This window comes from Vigna unguiculata, chromosome 1, assembly GCF_037176805.1.
Source record: "Vigna unguiculata cultivar grain cowpea cultivar isolate G323 ecotype 2 chromosome 1, ASM3717680v1, whole genome shotgun sequence".
Taxonomy (NCBI): Eukaryota; Viridiplantae; Streptophyta; class Magnoliopsida; order Fabales; family Fabaceae; genus Vigna; species Vigna unguiculata.
Genome location: NC_140792.1, coordinates 33,867,246 through 33,888,689, shown reverse-complemented (window position 1 = coordinate 33,888,689; position 21,444 = coordinate 33,867,246). Strand labels below are relative to the sequence as shown.

The window sequence follows — 21,444 nt, the reverse complement described above, 5'->3', positions numbered from 1 at the left end:
TCTCACCGCTAATCCCGTCATAAGAATCTCATTCAACTATTACTATCTAGACTACTTTACTTTATGAGAGTTTGTAATTCTAGTAGAGTTTAGGATGGTTTCTCACCCACAAGTATCCCTAATCAATGCACAATACTGAAGTTTGAAAGAGAGACAAATTATAATTTTCACTAAATATTAAGGGATAAAAAATATATTGAATCTTTAAAAAAAATATCTCATTATCATGATTGATCTTAATTTGATTTTTTTTTTTTAAACATGAACAAATTACTTTTGTCAAATTCATAACTTTATTGTAATATGTGTGACATTTATTGCTACTTGTTTTGACCATATTTGGTGGAGATGATTTAAGGTGGAATATGAGGTTCTCAAGGGCCACACTGATCTACCCGTAAGAACTCCTCTGATCCAAATAACAAAGAATTTAAAATGATCTTGTATAATGCATGAATAAAATTGAATGAAAATTGTATAAGAAATTTATTTTATGTCAAAATTTATTCTCTCCTCTTTATGGTAGGATATTGTATTTATAAGCTTCATAACCATAATTAAACAAATATATTAACCACATTCAGTTATGTGAATATAATCAAGTATTATATCATGACAAATAGGGTAAGTTAAACTTATGACTTTACTGAGAAGGGTCTCATCTAGGGATGTCAAAAAAATCCGTACCCGCGGGTATCCGCGGATAAAACCCGCAACGGGTAGAAAATGGATATTAAAAATGGATACCCGCTACCCGTGGGTATGGGTATTTTTGATACCCGCATGTTAACGGGGCGGGTACGGGTATCATAGTATCCATACCCGTGGATACCCGTACCCGCTAAACTTTAATTCAGAAAAATACCCATATATATATATATATATATATATATATATATATATATTAGTAAAAAACATTATGAGTCTTCATTCAATAATGGTGGTCAGATTCTTACCCCACAAATGAGTAAATTACTTCCATATACTGTGGAGACATTGATGTGTCTCTAAGACTGGTTATTGACAACATGAAACTTTATACAATGTTGCAAGAAGTGGACATTGACGAAGTTAGTAATTTCTTTAATATTTTATTCAAAAATAAACTATAATATAAATTGGTAGTGATTTTTTATTTGTTTGTTTTTCAATAATCAATCGGAGAAAGGAGACTTATTGATCCAAACACTAATTATGGTTAAATATTTTTTTTTTTAAATATTTTTGTAAATACCCGCGGGTACCCGTGGATACCCGTGGATATGAAAAAATTAGACGGGTACCCGCATAACGGATACCCGACGGATATGGGTACGGGTACGGGGCGAATATTTATCCAGCGGGTAGGGTACGGGGGAGCTACTACCCGTACCCTACCCGCCCCGTTGACATCCCTAGTCTCACCTCTAATTCCATTATAAGAATTTCATTCAACTATCACTATCTAGACTACTTTACTCTTTGAGAGTTTGTAATTCTAGTAGAGTTTATGATGGTTTCTCACCCACAAGTATCCCCAATCAATGCACAATACTACAGTTTCAAAGAGATACAAATTATAAATTTCACAAATTAAGGGATGAAAAATATATTTAACCTATAAAAAAAATTCCACTATCATGATTGATATTTGATTTTAAGTTTTGTTTTCTTTAAACATGAACAAATTACTTTTGTCAAATTCTTAAATTTATTGTAATATGTTGCGACATTTATTGCAACTTGTTTTTACCATATTTGGTGGAGATATTTTCAAGGTGGAATATGAGGTTCTCAAGAGTCACACTTGTCTATGAGCAAAAGTTCCCTCTAATGCAAATAAAAAAGAATTTAAAAAATCACGTGTAATGCACAAATTAAATTGAATGAAAATTGTATAAGAAATTTATTTTATGTGAGAATTTAATCTCTCCTTTCTATGGTAGGATATTGTATTTATAGGTTTTATAGGTCATACTTAAACAAATATATTTAAAACATTCCATTATGTAAATATAATAAGGTATGTATAAATAATTATTAAATTATAGTATCTTATATGTAGTAAATAATTAATTATGATACCAGAATATCTTAAAATATTAAATAATCAATTATTATATGAATATATTCTTAAAGATATAAAATATGATACTAAATTATAATAAGATATTAAATGAAAATATTTAAAAGATATTTCATAATATATATATATATATATATATATATCACTTTTTTAAATTTAACTAATGAGATATATCATTCATTATTTATATTGTTTATCACTAGATTAGTATCAATGTGATAGAAAAGATATTATGTTGACTCATTTTAAGTGTTAAATATAATTAAATTTAAAATATTCAAAATAATAGGATGAAATTGAAAAAAATATATTATAATATTAAGATTAAGAAAGGCTATTTAACATAAAATAAATTATATAGTAATTCAAAATGGACCTGTTAATATGCCATTACTTATTTATACTATGTGTCATTATTGTAAGACAGTTACCATCAATTTAATAATAGAAATTACATTTACTCTTTTAAGAAAAAGAAATTAAACCTAGAATATTCAAAATACTTCAAAGATGTTGTAAAAATTATTGTAATAATATAACTGAAAAAAAAACTACTTAGCAGAAAATAAATGATATATTTATATTCACAATAAACTTGTTAATATGTGATTCATTGTTCATATTAGATCTAAAACAGTAGAACGAGATTCAACAGAATTATCACAATAATGAGATTAAAAAAAAATGCTCAGTTATTTATTTTTAATGAATAATAATCCAATTATTAAAACTACATAAATTAAATGGTAATTTATTTTAAAGGTATAAGATAATATATGGTTGGTGCATTTAAACCATTTTTAAATATGCACACTATATCTCACTACTCTTCGCCGTAGAATCCAATAATGGTTTGAAGCATCAACTATCAAAACGCAACATTGTCAACAACACACCCTTTTTGTGCCCTTTTGTGTTTGTTTTTTACTCTCTTTCTCTCTCTCACTGTCTCTCACATTGTTCTATTGTTCTGTGAGTATCCTCGGGGTGTGTTCACAATGAACAGCATCTCATCGCTCACGTTTGATTCTCACGCGATATGCAACCCTCAACGCCCCTTTTCATCTCGTCGCTTTCATCCCTCTCGGAACCTTGTCGTATGCTCCGCTAAGCCCGTCGCGCCTCCTCCCACCAAGCTCGCCGCCGCCGACACCTCCGCCGCGCGCATCGGCTCGCTGAGCCAGGTATCCGGCGTGCTGGGTTGCCAGTGGGGTGATGAGGGCAAGGGTAAGCTCGTCGACGTCTTGGCCCAACACTTCGAAATCGTTGCTCGCTGCCAGGTACTGCGCAAGTTCTTTTCTTTTTCCCCTTTCTCGTCTTTTCCCCTAGTCGCGGATCGAGGGTTGTCAGGAAACTCGATGGAATTAGTGGGTTGTTGTGGAAGTGTTGTGTTAGGGTTCATTTGTCTGTCTACCAGTGCCTTTGTTTAAGGTTTTTGATGCTTGGATTCATATTTTTTTTTTTTGTAATAATTTATTATAAGAAGTACACTGAATTGAATCTTGAATTAGTTGTGCCGTCTATTTGTCCCTGAATTTACAGTGATGTCATTTTCGTTTCTCAAATTATTAAATAATGTTTATTTTGGTTCTTCGTTGTTACCAAAGGACAGTGGCTTTTGACTTTTGAGTCCCTGAAATTACAAAAAGTAAGAATTCAAGAGGGAAAGGTTTAGTAATATGCTGTCTGATACACTCTTTCGAACATCTTTTCTACTGGTGGTTGGAATTTATTTGAAGTCATAAATTTTTTAGTCTGGTTTCTTATTTAATGAGTACTGTACATGGTTTTGTAGCTTCAATCAAATTTAACCTAGAGAACTGTTTCTGTTTTTTTTTTTTTGCTTAAATTGATTGATGTCTGGTAATTTCAGGGACTATAATGGCATTTCTGCAGTTCCAGATTGCAATACTATTAAATTTAGGGATTATTTTGGTGTATTGAGACTGGCTTCGCTTGGTGTTGGTTTGTTTCTTGAGTTGTTGCTTTGCACTGATAATTTGTGGTTATTCGTGTATTTCTCAGGGTGGAGCTAATGCTGGACATACTATCTACAATGCAGAAGGGAAAAAGTTTGCGCTTCATCTTGTTCCTTCTGGTATTCTGAACGAGGATACTCTGTGTGTTATTGGGAATGGGGTTGTAGTGCACCTGCCGGGGTTGTTTAAAGAGATTGATGGTCTTGAGTCAAGTGGGGTCTCTTGCCAGGGAAGGATATTGATATCTGATCGTGCTCACCTGTTGTTTGATTTCCACCAAGTAGTGGATGGATTGAGGGAAGCCGAGCTTGCTAAATCTTTCATCGGCACCACCAAGAGAGGCATTGGACCCTGCTACTCCAGCAAGGTTAACCGCAATGGCATCCGAGTGGGCGATTTGAGGCACATGGATACTTTGCCCCAGAAGCTTGATGTTATATTGTCAGATGCAGCATTGAGGTTCAAAGATTTCCACTATGGTCCGGACGTGCTAAGGGAAGAAGTTGAAAAATACAAGAGATATGCTGAGAGGTTGGAACCATTTATTGCTGATACTGTGCATGTCATGAATGAGGCCATAACACAGAAGAGGAAGATTTTGGTTGAAGGAGGACAAGCTACCATGTTGGACATTGATTTTGGAACTTATCCTTTTGTTACATCTTCTAGCCCTTCAGCAGGTGGGATATGCACTGGTCTTGGTATTGCTCCAAGGGTGATTGGTGATTTAATAGGAGTGGTACGTGGATATTTATCTGTTTTTATTGTTCATTAGAGTATTTATCTGTTTGTCGAACTTGTCTTTGCTTTTGCTTCTTATAACATCAAACATCAGCTCAGGAACCTCAAGTTATTTCTGTTTTTTTGTGTTAAAGAATATAAATGCCAACAAATTAAGCTTATAGAGGTAGAATGGTTGATTAATTTTATTTTGGCTGTGCAGGTGAAGGCATACACTACAAGAGTTGGTTCTGGACCTTTTCCTACTGAAATTCTGGGTTCAGGGGGTGATCTTCTCAGATTTGCTGGGCAGGAGTTTGGCACAACCACTGGCCGTCCTCGGCGGTGTGGCTGGCTTGATATAGTAGCCTTGAAATACTCATGTCAGATCAATGGTTTTTCATCGTTGAATCTTACCAAGCTGGATGTTTTATCAGATCTTGAAGAAATTCAGTTGGGTATCTCTTACAAACTTGATGATGGCACCTTAATCAAATCATTTCCCTCTGACCTCCGTCTTCTTGAGCAATTGAAGGTAACTTTTTTCCATCTTTCTCATCCACCCCATTATTCTTCTGGATCACCAACTAAAATGCTTTGATTTGATACATTCTAACATAAACCAGAACGTGAAGGAACAGGTTTTTCAAGGAAGGTAAAGGTCCTTAATTACTTGGGTGTTTGTTTATGTTTCTTTTTTTTTTATGTTGTAGGTGGAATATGAAGTACTCCCAGGATGGAAGTCTGATATTTCTTCCATAAGAAACTACTCCGACCTTCCAAAAACTGCACGGCAATACGTGGAAAGGGTAGAAGAACTTGTGGGGGTCCCTATTCACTACATTGGTGTTGGACCTGGACGTGATGCCCTCATATACAAATGATTTTTCATGTTGAATTTGCACGCCTCTGTAGGTAAAGTTGAGGCTTTTTGCGGTAGAGGTGCCAATTCCCGCTAACATTTGATGAGTTTTGGGATGAAAACACATTCGTGGTGACGAGTGAGGATCACCTGCATGATGTAATATGGTGCTAGCCGTTGTGAATGGCATTTTGGGTTCAAATAGAAATTTGATTCAGGGCATTTCACCGTCTAATTTTGCAATACTTGTCGCAATGATGAGTGTGAATTAGATGTCTGGTGATAACATGTGTCCCCTTATTGTGTTACTCATGTGGTAGAAAATAAATGTTGTACTTGTAGCCACCCAAAAGTTTTCTGCTTTCAAGTAACTATCAACAATGTTGCATCATGGTTTTGTTGCTCCTTGCAATCTTTATTATTCTCTCTTATCATTTGCCATCAATTTCACATGGTTTGATGTTTGGGGTTCACATTTCTTTGTGGCTTGAGTTCTTAAGGAATAATTTTTTTCTACAAGGGTACATCATAGAGGAAAATAAGAGGAAAACATTATATGCCAAATCCTAACCCGTTATTACTTTATTGAATTTTAAAATCTCGATCAAATCGAATGAAAGGTTTAGTATGATAATATTTTGGAAAAGATAAGTGAAAATATAAAAGCGATCTATTCCTATGGAGTACAGAGAAGAATTTGTTTGAGTTTTAGTTGGAAAATTAAGGCGAGTTAAATTTAGTTGGAGTTGAAAATTTATTTTTGTAGATTTAAGATAATTAGGGTTTGACGTTAATTTTTCTTCCAACTAGATCTAAATGAAAGTGTAAAAGATATTGATACATTATTTAATAAAAATTAAAATTATTTTAAGTATTTAAACTGAAATCCAAATCTACCTTTGATATTAAAAAGTGGTTTACATTATTTAATAAAAATTAAAAATTATTTTGAGTATTTTAATTTGAAATCCAAATCTACCTTTGATATTAAAAAGTAGTTTGAGTAGCAGTTGGGAATATATCCCAAATAATTAAAAAAAGGGAAGGATATCATGTGGTAAAGAAAAAAAGAGTATTGGAGGCTAAGAATTAAAGTATGATGGCATTGCTGTCCTTTAAGATAAATAATTTATCATAAATTATACCCATCAATCTGTGGAATTTTTGTTTTATTCAGAAAAGAAAGGGTGCTAAGGGCTAATCTACCCTTTCCAAATTTCAAGTAGGCGTCGTGGAATGCCCAAAATTTTTCACCAGAAAAAAAAAATCAAATAATTATTTATCAAATTATTACTAATTAAAGTTTATTGAATAAATTTTAAATAGTTAGATTAAAATTTAATAAAAAATATTTTTATTATTATTACTATAAGAAAAACATTGCAATGATAATTAACATTAAGTATTCATTTAAAGTGTTAAAGTTAAATTTGTTTTGTTAAAAATATTTTTATAAATTATTAATCATAATAGAATTTTAAATATTGTTAGATTAAAAGTAATATTTATAGTTTAGTCGGTTGCATAAATGTAAAAGTAATAAAAAATATTTAAAAATATAATCGATTATATTATTATGATTTATTATTATTTTTCTTCACCCGTTAATCAAATCTTGTTATCGTTTTCCTCGTCATTTATATTTGGTTTTGCACATTTTCATTTTCTCCTTTAATCGGTGTAAACTGTGAACCTGTAGATACAAGCAGAGCAACATAGAGATATTTTGGAGGCATTAATATGTCACCATCTGATAAAGAAATACATTGGTGCATAATGGAAGCATTAGAATTAGAATATTTGGTAGTCGTACAGGTTCAAGCAGCAATTGCGTGTCAAATGAATATTTTAATGAATTTCACAACAAGTTGTATGGTACTAAAGTTTCCATTTTCTCTATCTGTTTTGTATCTGCAACTCATATACAGCATCAATGGAGAGTAGAGTCAGTAGTAAGAAAGCATCACCTCCATCTTCGCAGCAATTCATCTCTGTTACCACCCCTCTGCTTGATTTGGAAAAGGTATGCCCTTTAATCTCTCGCCTTTACTTATTTTTCATGTCTGTTACTGTTACTGTTTGGTGCCAAATGGGTTTGATTTAATCATATTATTCTAATTGTATTCATTTTTCTTACTTTTTTATTATGGAACACTTTCCGGAGACATTGCATGTAAATAACAGATTTAGAAGCAGTTTTATGCCATCTAATTGCAATTTGTAAGTATCGAAGGGGATAAGAGTGACAAAAGATCTTAGTTAGGGAAGAGTGGTTTATGGGATTTTATTGTTCTCATTTGTTTTGTTTTTGGGAAAGGAAACTGGGGAATCAAGCATAGGAGTGTTTCACGAGAGGGAGACAGAGGATGCTGAGAAATATGAATTGGAAGTTGATGACTCTCCCATTGAGCAAGTGAGGCTAACAGTTCCAATCACCGATGACCCTACTCAGCCAGCACTAACATTTAGGACATGGATTCTGGGGTTGGTATCATGTGTGCTTCTTGCCTTTGTGAACCAATTTTTTAGCTACAGAACCAACCCTTTACAAATATCTTCAGTCTCAGCACAGATTGCTACACTCCCACTTGGCAAACTGATGGCTGCAACTCTTCCGACTAAACCAATTCGAGTGCCATTCACGAAATGGTCATTTTCAATGAATCCGGGGCCATTCACTTTGAAGGAGCATGTGCTTATCACCATCTTTGCTACATCTGGATCTAGTGGTGTTGATGCAATCAGCATCATCACAATTGTTAAGGCTTTCTATCACAGGAGCATCCATCCTGTAGCAGCTTATTTGTTAGTAATGTCAACCCAAATGCTTGGGTATGGATGGGCTGGGATTTTTAGAAGATTCTTAGTTGACTCCCCATTTATGTGGTGGCCTCAAAACCTTGTGCAGGTGTCTCTATTCAAGGCATTTCATGAAAAAGAAAAAAGGCCTAAAGGAGGATACACTAGGATACAATTCTTTTTCCTAGTCTTTGTAGCGAGCTTTGCCTATTACACTCTTCCAGGGTACCTTTTCCAAGCAATATCAACCATCTCCTTTGTTTGCTTGATTTGGAATGATTCCATCACGGCCCAACAAATTGGTTCAGGCATGAATGGAATTGGCATAGGCTCATTTGGCCTCGATTGGAACACTGTTGCAGCCTTCTTAGGTAGTCCTTTAGCTGTACCTGGCTTTGCCATCATCAACATGTTAATAGGATTTATGCTGGATATGTATGTTCTGATTCCCCTTGCCTATTGGACCAATTTATATGATGCCAAAAAGTTCCCCCTCATTAGTTCTCACACGTTTGACGCAACTGGTGCAACATATAATGTTACTCGTGTTCTAAATCCCAGAACTTTTGACATTGATTTGGATAGTTATAACAATTACAGCAAGATCTATCTTAGTATAACATTTGCATTTGAGTATGGATTAAGCTTTGCAATTTTGACTGCCACTATTTCCCACGTTGTCCTCTTCCATGGAGAGATGATTTTTCAGACATGGAGGAAGACAACAAGAGCACCAAAGGAACAACTTGCAGATGTCCATACAAGAATTATGAAGAAAAACTATGAACAAGTCCCTGAATGGTGGTTTGCCACTATTTTGACCCTTATGGTTGTTGTGGCTCTGGTTGCTTGTGAGTGTTTTGGGAAGCAACTCCAACTGCCATGGTGGGGAATTTTACTTTCTCTAACAATTGCATTAGTCTTCACCTTGCCAATTGGGGTTATTGTAGCTACAACAAACATAAAAACAGGACTCAACGTGATTTCAGAGTTAATAATTGGATTCATTTACCCAGGAAAACCCCTTGCTAATGTAGTCTTCAAGATTTATGGACATGACAGCATGGTACAGGCAGTTTCGTTTCTTAGTGACTTCAAATTAGGCCACTACATGAAAATTCCTCCTAAATCTATGTTCATTGTTCAGCTTGTAGGCACAGTTGTTGCTTCAACTGTCTACTTTGCCACATCTTGGTGGCTTCTAACATCTATTGAAAACATTTGTGATGAATCATTGTTGCCAAAGGGTAGTCCATGGACATGCCCTGGTGACGATGTGTTCTATAATGCTTCAATCATATGGGGAGTTGTAGGACCACAGAGAATGTTTGCCAAGGATGGTGTTTACCCAGGGATGAATTGGTTTTTCCTTATTGGTCTACTTGCTCCCATTCCAGTGTGGTTGCTTTCTCGTAAATTCCCCAACCACAAGTGGATTGGACTCATCAACATTCCCATTATCGCTGCAGGTGCATCCAACATTCCACCAGCCAGATCAGTGAATTATATTACATGGGGTATTGTTGGAATCTTCTTCAATTTCTATGTTTATAGAAAGTTTAAGGCATGGTGGGTCCGGCATACTTACATTCTTTCAGCTGCTTTGGATGCTGGAGTTGCTTTCATGAGTGTGATCCTTTATTTCACCCTTCAATCTAATGGTATTTTTGGTCCAGCCTGGTGGGGTCTTGATGCAGACCACTGTCCTTTGGCCAAATGCCCCACAGCTCCAGGTGTATATGCTGAGGGATGTCCTATTCTTTGATTTGCACATTTGTATGCAAATATGATATTCTTTTGGTGAATGCAAGGTGTGATTTTGGACCTTAAATGTACCTGAAGTGTAAATATTCAAATTCTATCTCTGCTGATTGTAAAGTATAATAGAATATTGAACAAGAAATTCAACTTAAGATCAGAACAAGCAAGAAAGATTTTTTAAACGAACTAAGAATCTGTTTTACTTTTATTTCTCTGTGTTAAAGCTATCAGTGTATCTTATTTCATTCTCGCATGCCTCAGGATGCAAGTGGAAACTAGAACTACTGATTTTAGAGTTTTATGATGAAGATGAATTTGTAGTGATTAGTAAGGATGACTACTTACTATGTTGTTATCCATCATCAGTGATACTTTTGGCTTCTACAGAAATTTGATTAAGGATATTATTATTAGACATTGCATTGCAGTTTTGATGATCTTTCAATATTATGAGAAAATATGAACTTGTCAATTGGCTAATTCAGAAACGAAAATATATATTTCTAATTGTGCACTTTATCGGGATACATATTTTCACTTATGGAGTGTGATAAACACTTTCATATTGCTAATATACTTTTGAGAATGTACAATTTAAAACATATTTTCACTTATGGGTTGACCAATCCTGATATATGTTTGGCTTTCAAATAATGTAATCTATGAGAAATAATGTTTTACTTTCGGATTACATGTTTCAAAAAGTAGTAAATTTTGTTTTGACAAGAATGATGTTTATGCTTTGTGGAGGTAACATTTAAAATTGTCTATTAAAATTGTGTGATAAACCGCTTAACAATCCTATATAATGAAGTGTGAAATTACCTTGTGGATAGTAATCATGATCTAACAAATAGGTTAGTAAGTTATTTATATTTTGATAGATTAAAAATTAAAGAGCAACCAATGTTTACTAAAATTAAAATTAATAGAATGCCCAAACTATAAAGTATGCAAAATATGGTATATGTATATTGAAGATCTTTAAGATGATCAAGAATTAAAATGTCGTTGACAATGTTGTGAGAACATGTAAATTCACTATAATATGTTTGATGAGACTTTAGGAATCGTGACAAATCTCTTCTACAAAATAAGTTCTTCCATATTTTACGTTTTTTGAGTTGATAAATATTATCTTTTGTCGTAACTACACATGTTCAAAGCAAAATAAAATAATGCGATATAAGATAAAAGTAAAAATGATGGAAATAAGAATCTTTTATTTAAAAGATTCAAGCTTCTTTATTAGACCGATCATATATTGTTAAACACATTTGTCAAATTTGAAAAATAACTTAAACAGATTTTATTATTTTAAAAAAATTTACTATTTAAAATAATATGTCAAATTATTATTTTATAATATTCTTAGGAAATACTTGAATAAATTTGTTTTTTTATAAATTAGAAAAGAAAAATATAAAAATAAATTTTTTTATCAGTTAAAATTAATTTATTTGTAAACTAAAATTAAAAGTTTGAAAGAGTTATATGAGAGAAATTTTACAAAAATTAATTTGTATATAAACTAAATATAATTTATGTATAAATTAATTTTAATTTTTGAATAACTTATTCTATTTTTCCTTTTTATTTTTGTCTTTTAAAATTATTTACAAGAAAATGATTCATTCCTCTTTTAATAAGGTAATTAGTTTCTTTAACAAATATTAAGATCTATTTTACCGTTTTATAATTTATTATTTGATATTTTTATATATGTACAACAAAGTATAGTAAGATCTTTGTTAATTGCAAGCGAAAGTAATTGATTCTCCAACTTAAGTTGCCTTCAAAACCTTATATGGTTATTATTAGAGTGGGTATTGAGTTTGGAGTTGATAATAGGGAAAAACTCTTGTGATTTAATTTATAAGAGTAAAAGGAAAATTAGTAAAAATCAAAGCCAAATTAAAAAAAGGCAAAATAACTTCAGCTTAAAATAATTTATTTCCATATTAACTATATGATAGTATTTCAATTATTTCTTCTTCCAAATATTCCAACCAAATTAAGATATTAGCAAATGTAAATACGAAAATTGGATGTGTAAGGTATTGCGAATGCTAACCGCATTACAGTAACGTTTGGGTGCAGCGGCGAGAGTGAGCATGGCAACTGCGGGGAGTAAGAAGGCTCTATCATTGCAGCAATTCATCTCTGTTACCGCTCCTCTTCTTGATTTGGAAAAGGTTCCCACTATTCTATTCTATTATCATTGCGATAGCTTAATGTTTTCGGATTACAACCATGAAACCGATCGTAACTTTCAAGTTATTTTATCTTTGGCTTAGGAAGCTGAGATTTCAAGCTCAATTGCTACCGGCGCGTCCAGGAATTTGGACACCGCTCAAAAGAGGGGCTCCACAATCCTCAACTTGAAGTGCATCGATGTCCAGGTTACCTCTTCTTCCACTTCGTCTCTATAAGTCCTCATTTTTTTTTTTGAACTGAGTGTAATTTCTTGGAGTTCGCAAACATATTTGAGGAAGTTCAATTTTTTTTATGTTTATCTTGTTTTATTTCTGTTGATATAAGAGTATCAAGAAATGGAATTAGCTAAGTTTACAATTGATTTTTCTTGTTTTCATGTGTTTTTAAGTAAGTGGAGTTGATTTTCTATTATTTTTGTGTTTTCTTGTTTATTCCGAAAATAGACTGGGCTTATGGGGAAGTCTCTGATCGAGTTCCAGTCTACAAAAGGAGATGTTCTTCCCGCACATAAGGTAAAATGTTTCCTTTCTATTATCTGTTCACTATCAAACTGGTTATGCTGGTTTATTCAAATTTAAATTTATGCTTTTTAGTATTTTCTTGTGTGAATGAGCCTACTTTTATTGTGTTTTATGCATTTCTATCCCTCTTCTTTTTCTTTTTTCTTTTTTTCAGTAAAAGTTACTTGCCCGAAACGTCTTGTATCACATGATTTTTTTTTTCAATTTATATTGTATCACGTTCAGGAGTTAATGTAGTTTTCTTTTTTGCAGTTTGGTACTCATGATGTTGTTGTTTTAAAACTCAACAAGGCTGATTTAGGTTCTCCTGCTCTTGGACAAGGTGTTGTTTACAGATTAAAGGTATCCAATTGATTCAATTAGTGAAAAGAAAAGAATGCACACGATGTTGGTTAAGATGGTCCCACATTTGGATATTACTCTGTTTTGATACAATTACTAACAGGACTCGTCAATAACTGTTGCTTTTGATGATATACCGGAAGACGGTTTGAACAGTCCCCTAAGGCTGGAAAAAGTAGCAAATGAGGTATGCAGTTCTATTATAAATAATTCAATGACTACTATGAGATTTCATGAATTTTACTTGAAGATAATTCTGGATTTGAATAAAATACAGATGAGGACCCTAATATGCAGCTGTTGCTCTCCCTTTGCTCAGTTAGCTGTTTTTTCTTACACAATGTTAACATGTTTCTAGGCATCTTTATCTTTATTTGGGTAAAATGTGTTTTGTATCCCTGTAATTTTTTTGAAATATATTAAATACTTTTACCAATTTTTTTTGTCTCTAAAATTTAAACATTTTTTAGGTCCTTGTTAGTAATGATAAACGGAAAACTGATATGATGACAGTTTTAACAGGTGAATCTTACAATTAAAGTGATTTTGGTTAAATGTATAACTACACTTTGTCGATATCAAGACCATTTCATCTGTCCTTATTACTAAGTAAGAACCTAAAAAATATGTTTAACTTTTAGAGGGACCAACAAAAAATGCATAATTTTTTTGGAGGACTCGTTTAGTTTTACATAATTTTATAGCGATGCAAAACATATTTTACTTTCTATTTTTTTATCAATTTCTGGTTCCTAGGTTCTTACGTGCTGTAAATATCTATTGCTCATGTAGGTGACATATCGCAGGATGAAAGACGCATTGATACAGTTGAGTAAAGGAGTGCACAAGGGTCCTGCCTCTGATCTGATTACTGTCTTGTTTGGGGAGAGGCAACCTACAGTTTCCAAGAAAGATATATCCTTTACTCCCTATAATAGAAATCTTGATCAGTCTCAGGTGTGCAACCTAGTTTCTTGACCGGCCACTTTATTTTTCATTTCTTATAATCTTTACAAAATAGTTTTATACCTTAGGTAGGCGATTTTCGTTCAATGTGTCATTTCATCTAAGGTTGCTTCTACCTTTATAATTAACATGGATATTTCTATAACTTTTTTGGGTACAAAAAACATATTTCAGTGTTTGTTACACTATTTTATTCTTATTGGTGTCATTAGGTCCTTTACCTTAGGGAATAAAAGAATGTGATTGAGGCTCCTAGCAAAACTTTTTTTGAATTTAGAAAATAAAGAACTATATTTTTTTAGTAACATTCGGAAAGTGTTGAATGCTTACACTACGGATATTTACCTCATTAATCACTTGAGCGCTCGACAATTTTAGATATTTTTTCTTCGAGCATTCTAAAGTCATGATCTCTAAAAAAACATTTTATAATAATTATTTTTGCATTTCAGCACCCTTCTGAAGTTTTTAATTTTTTTATTATTTTTAAGGACTTAACTGGATTGCTTTAAATCCTACAAGAAAGATCTCATGAGTTATAAGAATGCAACCGTAGAGTTCTATTTGTGTCTAATCATTACTGAAAGAACATCACAATATTGACCTGAAGTTACATGAATATTATTAATTACCACCATATAATAAGCTGGAATATTTAGATTTATAGGACATGCTCTATTATAATGTAAGCGGCAGAGCTTTGTTGTGGTTCTTTATTATTGATTTTAGTATATCAATTTACCTCACCTAGTGGGATGAGGCTTTTCTTGTTATTAGGATATCAACTAATCAATGCAGAATATATCTGTTATGTATTTATGTTTTTATCATGAAAGAAAGAAGCAGTTTTAAAAGCTCTATCGTCAAAGAATGTGTTCTTGCTCCATGGACCACCTGGAACGGGAAAAACTACAACAGTTGTAGAAATTATATTACAAGAAGTAAAACGTGGATCTAAGATTCTTGCTTGTGCAGCCTCCAATATTGCTGTTGACAACATTGTAGAGCGGCTAGTTCCACATAGGTATACTTATCTTATTATCTCTTTGGCCTGAAATAATTAACTTCTTTAAGTGGTTTTACTTGGTTTGGTGTGATGTGACTAGTATAGTAACTTTAGCATCTGACAATATAGATAAACAATGTCTTCTATTGTGGAACATTTCTCCACAAAACCAGTAAGTTTAGAAGAAGAAGAATATGCTCTTCAAAATTCTCCCCTTTGAGAAAGTAATAATGTCTTGTAAAGTTTATTAATTTGGATACATTTTGTTGTGCTTCTGTTCTTATTTATTTTTTGTTCTTTTTCCCCATTCTGTGGTGAGATGTGTTCTTTCTGCATGGTTTGATTTCTTCAAAATGTGTAAAATGATGTTTTGATATTTGATACACATTCATGATCTGTGATTTTTGTGCCAGAGTTAAGCTGGTGAGACTGGGTCATCCTGCACGCTTATTGCCTCAAGTACTGGACAGTGCGCTGGATGCTCAGGTACATTTTGACAAGTTATTTGAACGTTAACATTTGATATCTGCCTTGGTTATTTTATCCATATTTTCATACTATTCGCTAAAACATAGGTAAAGCAGTAATCTGAATAGAGCTCTGCATTATCTCTAGAGATCCATTGTAGGAACCCCCCCGTTAAAAATCATGGACCAATTACGAAGTAAACTACTCTGTCCAACACAATAAATATAAGGGGGAAAGCTGGTTAAATTTTGTCATTGTATTCTATTCACAACTGCCAAATTCGCTTCAACCAAATCACAATGCCAAAGAACATTGCATTCCTCACGACACAGCCCTTTAAAATGAGAAGAAAAACTTTTACCCAATGATTCTGGACAGATAGATCGCTCAGATATTCTGTTATTCCCCCTCCTCTTGTGGGTTCTTTAATGATGGATTAAGTTAATCAGTATTCTTTGGCATTCTTCAATTACACTGTTTTATGTCATTGTTTTTACCCATTCCATATTGAATTTCTCTGATATTAGGTACTACGAGGAGATAATAGTGGTCTTGCAAATGACATTCGGAAAGAAATGAAGGTGAGTTTTAGAACAAAAGTTACAGATCTGCATCTTAATTTTCATTGTGATTTTATTACCATTTATCAACATTATTTAATTCATCCAGCCGATGATTCTGGTACTGATACTTCAGATGATATCATTGATTTGAGCATTAACTTCATGTTAGCTTAATTAGATATAAATATGATTATGCAATATTACCTTTTACATGATATAACCTATTTTTTCAGGCATTGAATGGAAAACTTCTGAAAACCAAAGACAGAAATACAAGAAAGGACATACAAAGGGAACTTAGGACTCTATCCAAAGAAGAACGTAAAAGGCAGCAGCTTGCTGTAACAGATGTACTTAAAAGTGCAGATGTAATATTAACTACTTTGATTGGGGCTTTCTCTAAGAAACTAGACAGCACTTCATTTGATTTAGTGATTATTGACGAAGCTGCTCAAGCACTTGAGATAGCATGCTGGATACCTCTGCTGAAGGTAGTGTGTAAAGAGTACCCGCTACATTCAATGTTATTCACTACACTAATCCATTTGGAATTCTGACTTCTTTTTATCTTCTGATTACATACACAAGCCATGTTTTATTGGTTTTTGAACACTTCATATTATCACCATTATGGTTGGTGGGAGGAGGGAAAATAGAGAAGTGATATTCCATAACAAATATATTTAAAATAAAGCATGGTTGGTAAATTTTTAGACAATAAAATCTCCCGAAATCAGAATTTGAAAACTAAATATTTTAATTTTTTGTTGCACAAGTGCTGCTAATGATCCTGAGAACTGATTTTGATGATGATGATTAGAGAAATAGTGTTTTCTAACAGTATCCTTCATTTCTCCTACAATATCCTAGTGTTCTGGACTCCATACGGCAGGGTGTATTACAGACCCGACTCAAATATCAAATTGAACTGAAATTAAGAAGTTTTTAAAGGGTAGTTGAATACCAAAATGTACTGTCTTTTACAAAAGATAAGTTGCTCTGGACTGGCCAAACTAAAAGCTTGATACTACACCTGGGTTTGATTCTGTATTAAAATATGTAGCTTTCTGATCATTACATTATTATTTTTTTTATTCTAATGAATTAAATGAAGAGTTCATTGTTTTAGGGTTCAAGATGTATACTTGCAGGGGACCATCTTCAACTTCCTCCAACCATTCAAAGTGTTGAAGCTGAGAAGAAAGGCTTAGGAAGAACTCTCTTTGAACGACTTGCAGAAACGTATGGAGATGAAATCACATCAATGCTTACTGTGCAGTACCGTATGCATGAACTTATCATGGATTGGTCTTCTAAAGAGCTTTACAACAGTAAGGTGCTCCTACATTTTAAAACTTGTTTTCCTATTGCATCAGTTTAAAGCTATCTTTTATATGCCACTACATAGCATAATTTATCAATCATGAACCGAAATAATATTATATGTTAGGGGAAGGGGGTAAACAATTTATTTGATCATCCTGTATGACATTACGTGTTAACAGATCGAGGCTCATCCAAGTGTTAGTGCACATATGTTATTTGATCTTGACGGTGTGAAGCGGACATCTTCAACTGAACCAACCCTTCTTCTAGTAGACACAGCTGGGTATGTTGGATTATGTCCTTGTTGACATTCTATCTTCTCATAACTGCTTGATTAGGAGGGACATGTGGAATGAAGTCATGGCTTTCTCTTATGAAAATTTATATACCATCATTTTGTTTATAGTGGTTGTGTTTTGATAATCTGCATTCAGTCATTAGTATTCTGGTTTCTTTTATCTAATAAAGCAATTAACATTCGACCAAACTGTTAGGAGGAGGCTTAAGAGGAAGAAGTCATTATATTTTGTATGAAGCAAATGTAGATTGTTTAATAACCATAGGAGTTAGTTTTCAAACAGAATGTAATCGAACTGCTTATATTGATGAGATTCAGATGTGATATGGAAGAAAAGAAAGATGAAGAAGATAGCACCTTTAATGAAGGTGAAGCTGAAGTTACTGTGGCTCATGCGAAGAGACTAGTGCAAAGTGGGGTGCTTCCTTCTGATATAGGAATTATTACCCCATATGCTGCCCAGGTATGAACTTGTTCTATGTGGAATTTGGGTCCTCTAAATTGAAGAATGCACTTTACATTAGTAACCATTTATTTCAAAATGAATGGTTCAGATTGTAATTTATCTAATGTTTTTTTCATATAAACAATTGTTAGTGAGTGTACTTTGTTCTCTAAAGTTCACCTTCTCACTTTAAACGAGTCAAATCCTTCGATGTGAACCTTTGCTGTAAATGTTGTGCAACTGGCTTCATATTCTAGTCGTTTTACGAGAATGAAATATAGTAATGTTCTTCCTAACTCTAGGTAACTAGTATGGCAGGTTGTTTTGCTCAAGATGTTGAAAAATAAGGAGGACAACTTGAAGGATGTTGAAATCTCAACAGTTGATGGTTTCCAAGGAAGGGAGAAGGAAGCCATTATTATATCAATGGTTCGATCAAATTCAAAAAAAGAGGTATTTCTAACAAGTCTGCTAATTTCATTTTCTTCGTATATGTTATGTGGCAGATTTTGGTAGATGAGTGAAGAATAAGAGAGACTTGAAATATATGTTTCAGGTTGGCTTTCTAAGTGATTGCCGGCGAATGAATGTCGCTGTGACACGGTCTAGAAGGCAATGCTGTCTTGTCTGTGACACAGAGACAGTCAGTGGTGATGGATTTCTAAAGCGATTGATTGAGTATTTTGAGGAGCATGGTGAATATTTGAGTGCATCTGAGTACCAGAATGAGTAGACCAGACTCCCAAGATTAAGACATCTATCGTTGCACTCGTGCTTATTTTGGTGATGTTGTGAACGTTAGTCAAATCTTTCCTAATGTATTTGGAAAGGAAAGCCGTTGAGGAACCAGTTCATCATCGAGTAATGTTATTACTCTTTTATTAAGAAACTGTATTATTTCTTTTTGAATCATGCGGGTATATGTTTGAGCCTTGTCTATCCTTATAATCATTTCATATTTTTAACTTAAAAATAAACTTTACTAAAATTTTATTGTCAGGAGAATAGATCGCATGGTTTTTAGCCTCACAAAGAAGATTGCAAGGAGACCATTAAAGATATTAGAAGACATTATGAAATGGGATATCAATCGAATTTGGTTTTTTACTAAATCCAATAATAACTAGATCATTATTATTATTGTTATTTTTGGTTTTATTATTTTTATTGTTACTATCATTCCTGTTATTCTTCTTGTATTATATTATATGAATGAGACATGGCCTTGTTTTTTGGCGGGAGGGGTAAGACAAGTAGTTTGTTTTGCAAGGTCAATATTTTGATTAACAGGAATTATTTATAAGCTGGCCAGTGTGTAGCAAGCAGGGATAATAGTGCTATTTTTTTGGGAAATGTCTTTTTATCAATTTTTGTCGGTCTCCTCCCATACCATTTCTATACAGTGGACCTTTATCGCAGAGCAGGGGCAACCTCAGGAGCTAAAGTACTACATTTTTTTAGCAGAATCCTCCCATACCATTTATATGCAATTTTTCTTTTTTTTTGTGTAGTCTCCATTTGGTTAACTTAGTTTCTGTTGCTAACCCATTCAATAAAGGGGGTTTCAGCTTTCTGCGCATTATTAAAGTACAATTTTTCTTTTGGCAGAATCCTCCCATACCATTTATACGAAAGAATGTCACTATGTTTTTATAGGATACTTTTTTTTTAAACATTAGCATATTATGCGTAGTCAAATGCAATCTTTGCACTAGTGATGGTTAAAAAAGAAAATCTAAATGAGGAAAGTAATGTCTTAATTTATAAGTACTTGTTTAGTCAAACTTAGGGTTGTGGATCAACTCGCTTGTTAGCCCATGACAACCATTTTGTACTCGAGCCTCTTATTAGGGTTATTAATATTTTACTTTAACTTAGTCAATTGCTTCCTTGACCAATATATTTTAAAATCATCATATTGCCTTTGTATGTTTTATTAGAAGTTAAGGGTTGCACCACACTTGTCCATGATTTAACAATTTAGATAGTTGTTGGTCATTGATGTTGGAGTATGGTTGTAAAAGGGTTCATGATATTGTGTAAGTAAATAAACTTTAATTTTTGGTGTTTGAATTCCCAAGAAATATTTGATGTAGATGGCCAATCCTGTGCTTCAAAATTTCTTCCTAAATTTGCTTGTGTTATCCGAAAAGGTCATTTTAGAATTGTATTAAGTACAAATTTTCGAAGCAACGTGTAGGAGTGTTCTGGAATGGAAAATGAGGAATGAAGCTCAGCCTTGGTCAACAGGTCTTGAAAAAAATTCTGAAACACTCCAAATTTTGTAAAAGTACTTGCAAAATAGGTATTCCAGAATTGCTGAGTGATGGTTATGAATTACGTGTTTTAGAATCAGTATTGAGCAAGGTATTTGAATGGTAGAAAACACTTTCCAAATTATTACATGAAAAAAGTTCTGAATTACCTATTGTAGAAGGCATAAATATGTTTATCTATGTTTGTGACACGTCAAAGAAAGTCCAGACAATTGCAATGGATGAGGAATATTAGAGTAAGTTATCATGTGAAGTGGATATTGTTAAGAAGCAGAAGAGAAGTAGAGCAAGGAAACTACGAAATTCAGGACTCTTTTATTTATATATATATATATATATTCAACTAAATAAAGATAAAAACATATCACTCCTAAAAATATTTATCAAATAATATCTATAATTATGTTCATAAATTATTAAGAAAATATCTCCTAACCAATGATAAATAATCATAATGATAATATCTAAATAGATATGTTTTATAGTATGTGTTTTTTTTTTTTTTTGAATTGATCATTATGCTAATATAGATTCAACTAAGAATGGAATAACATGATAAGATTACAAGTAGAGCTCTCAATTTGGTCTAACTCACATATTTTGGTCCAGACCTGCATGGGTTGAGACAAAAAAAGTTTATAAAATCAAAAAGTCTCTTATTGAAAAAATCAATTGGACCAAAAAGTTCACAAAAGTTTTGTGAATCAAGACTAATCCATGAACTTTCTTTCTAAAAATAAAAAATATATTATTTTTTTAAATATAATTACAATTTTAATTTTGATCGGTCTGTCTCTATGATCTTCAACTTGAACAAGTCTGTCTCTACT

The 21,444-nt window shown here is 32.9% G+C and overlaps 2 protein-coding genes across 5 annotated transcripts; both read left to right on the top strand.

The window, feature by feature from the left end:
* Nucleotides 1-2,930: 2,930 nt before the first annotated feature.
* Nucleotides 2,931-6,017, top strand: ADSS (adenylosuccinate synthase). Its single transcript, XM_028074447.2, has 4 exons — nt 2,931-3,345; nt 4,091-4,783; nt 4,988-5,299; nt 5,478-6,017. Exons 1-4 carry the CDS (start codon nt 3,064-3,066, stop codon nt 5,646-5,648), a joined length of 1,458 nt encoding a protein of 485 aa, XP_027930248.1. The 5' UTR covers nt 2,931-3,063; the 3' UTR covers nt 5,649-6,017.
* Nucleotides 6,018-7,331: 1,314 nt separating this feature from the next.
* Nucleotides 7,332-19,807, top strand: LOC114162423 (DNA-binding protein). Of its 4 annotated transcripts, none has more exons than XM_085671833.1 (16): nt 7,378-7,649; nt 12,484-12,588; nt 12,847-12,915; nt 13,177-13,266; nt 13,370-13,453; nt 14,059-14,223; nt 15,069-15,256; nt 15,652-15,724; nt 16,234-16,287; nt 16,503-16,760; nt 17,399-17,605; nt 17,775-17,878; nt 18,212-18,356; nt 18,657-18,791; nt 18,895-19,199; nt 19,339-19,807. In XM_085671833.1, exons 1-15 carry the CDS (start codon nt 7,560-7,562, stop codon nt 19,069-19,071), a joined length of 1,944 nt encoding a protein of 647 aa, XP_085527959.1. In that variant the 5' UTR covers nt 7,378-7,559; the 3' UTR covers nt 19,072-19,199; nt 19,339-19,807. The 4 variants fall into 4 exon arrangements, with proteins under 4 accessions (XP_027902092.2, XP_085527959.1, XP_085527955.1 ...); XM_085671829.1 differs by lacking the exon at nt 7,378-7,649 and adding an exon at nt 12,222-12,381 and having other exon boundaries at nt 19,339-19,803; XM_028046310.2 differs by lacking the exons at nt 7,378-7,649; nt 19,339-19,807 and adding an exon at nt 12,222-12,381 and having other exon boundaries at nt 18,895-19,247.
* Nucleotides 19,808-21,444: the final 1,637 nt, after the last annotated feature.

Excerpts from the sequence above, each read along its gene's own strand:
- ADSS (XM_028074447.2), top strand. The coding sequence starts at position 3,064 with ATGAACAGCATCTCATCGCTCACGTTTGATTCTCACGCGATATGCAAC. Across the intron at positions 4,784-4,987 it reads TTGGTGATTTAATAGGAGTG|GTGAAGGCATACACTACAAG; the intron begins GTACGTGGATAT and ends TTGGCTGTGCAG. Across the intron at positions 5,300-5,477 it reads GTCTTCTTGAGCAATTGAAG|GTGGAATATGAAGTACTCCC; the intron begins GTAACTTTTTTC and ends TTTATGTTGTAG.
- LOC114162423 (XM_028046291.2), top strand. The coding sequence starts at position 7,560 with ATGGAGAGTAGAGTCAGTAGTAAGAAAGCATCACCTCCATCTTCGCAG. Across the intron at positions 7,650-7,943 it reads CTCTGCTTGATTTGGAAAAG|GAAACTGGGGAATCAAGCAT; the intron begins GTATGCCCTTTA and ends TTTTTGGGAAAG.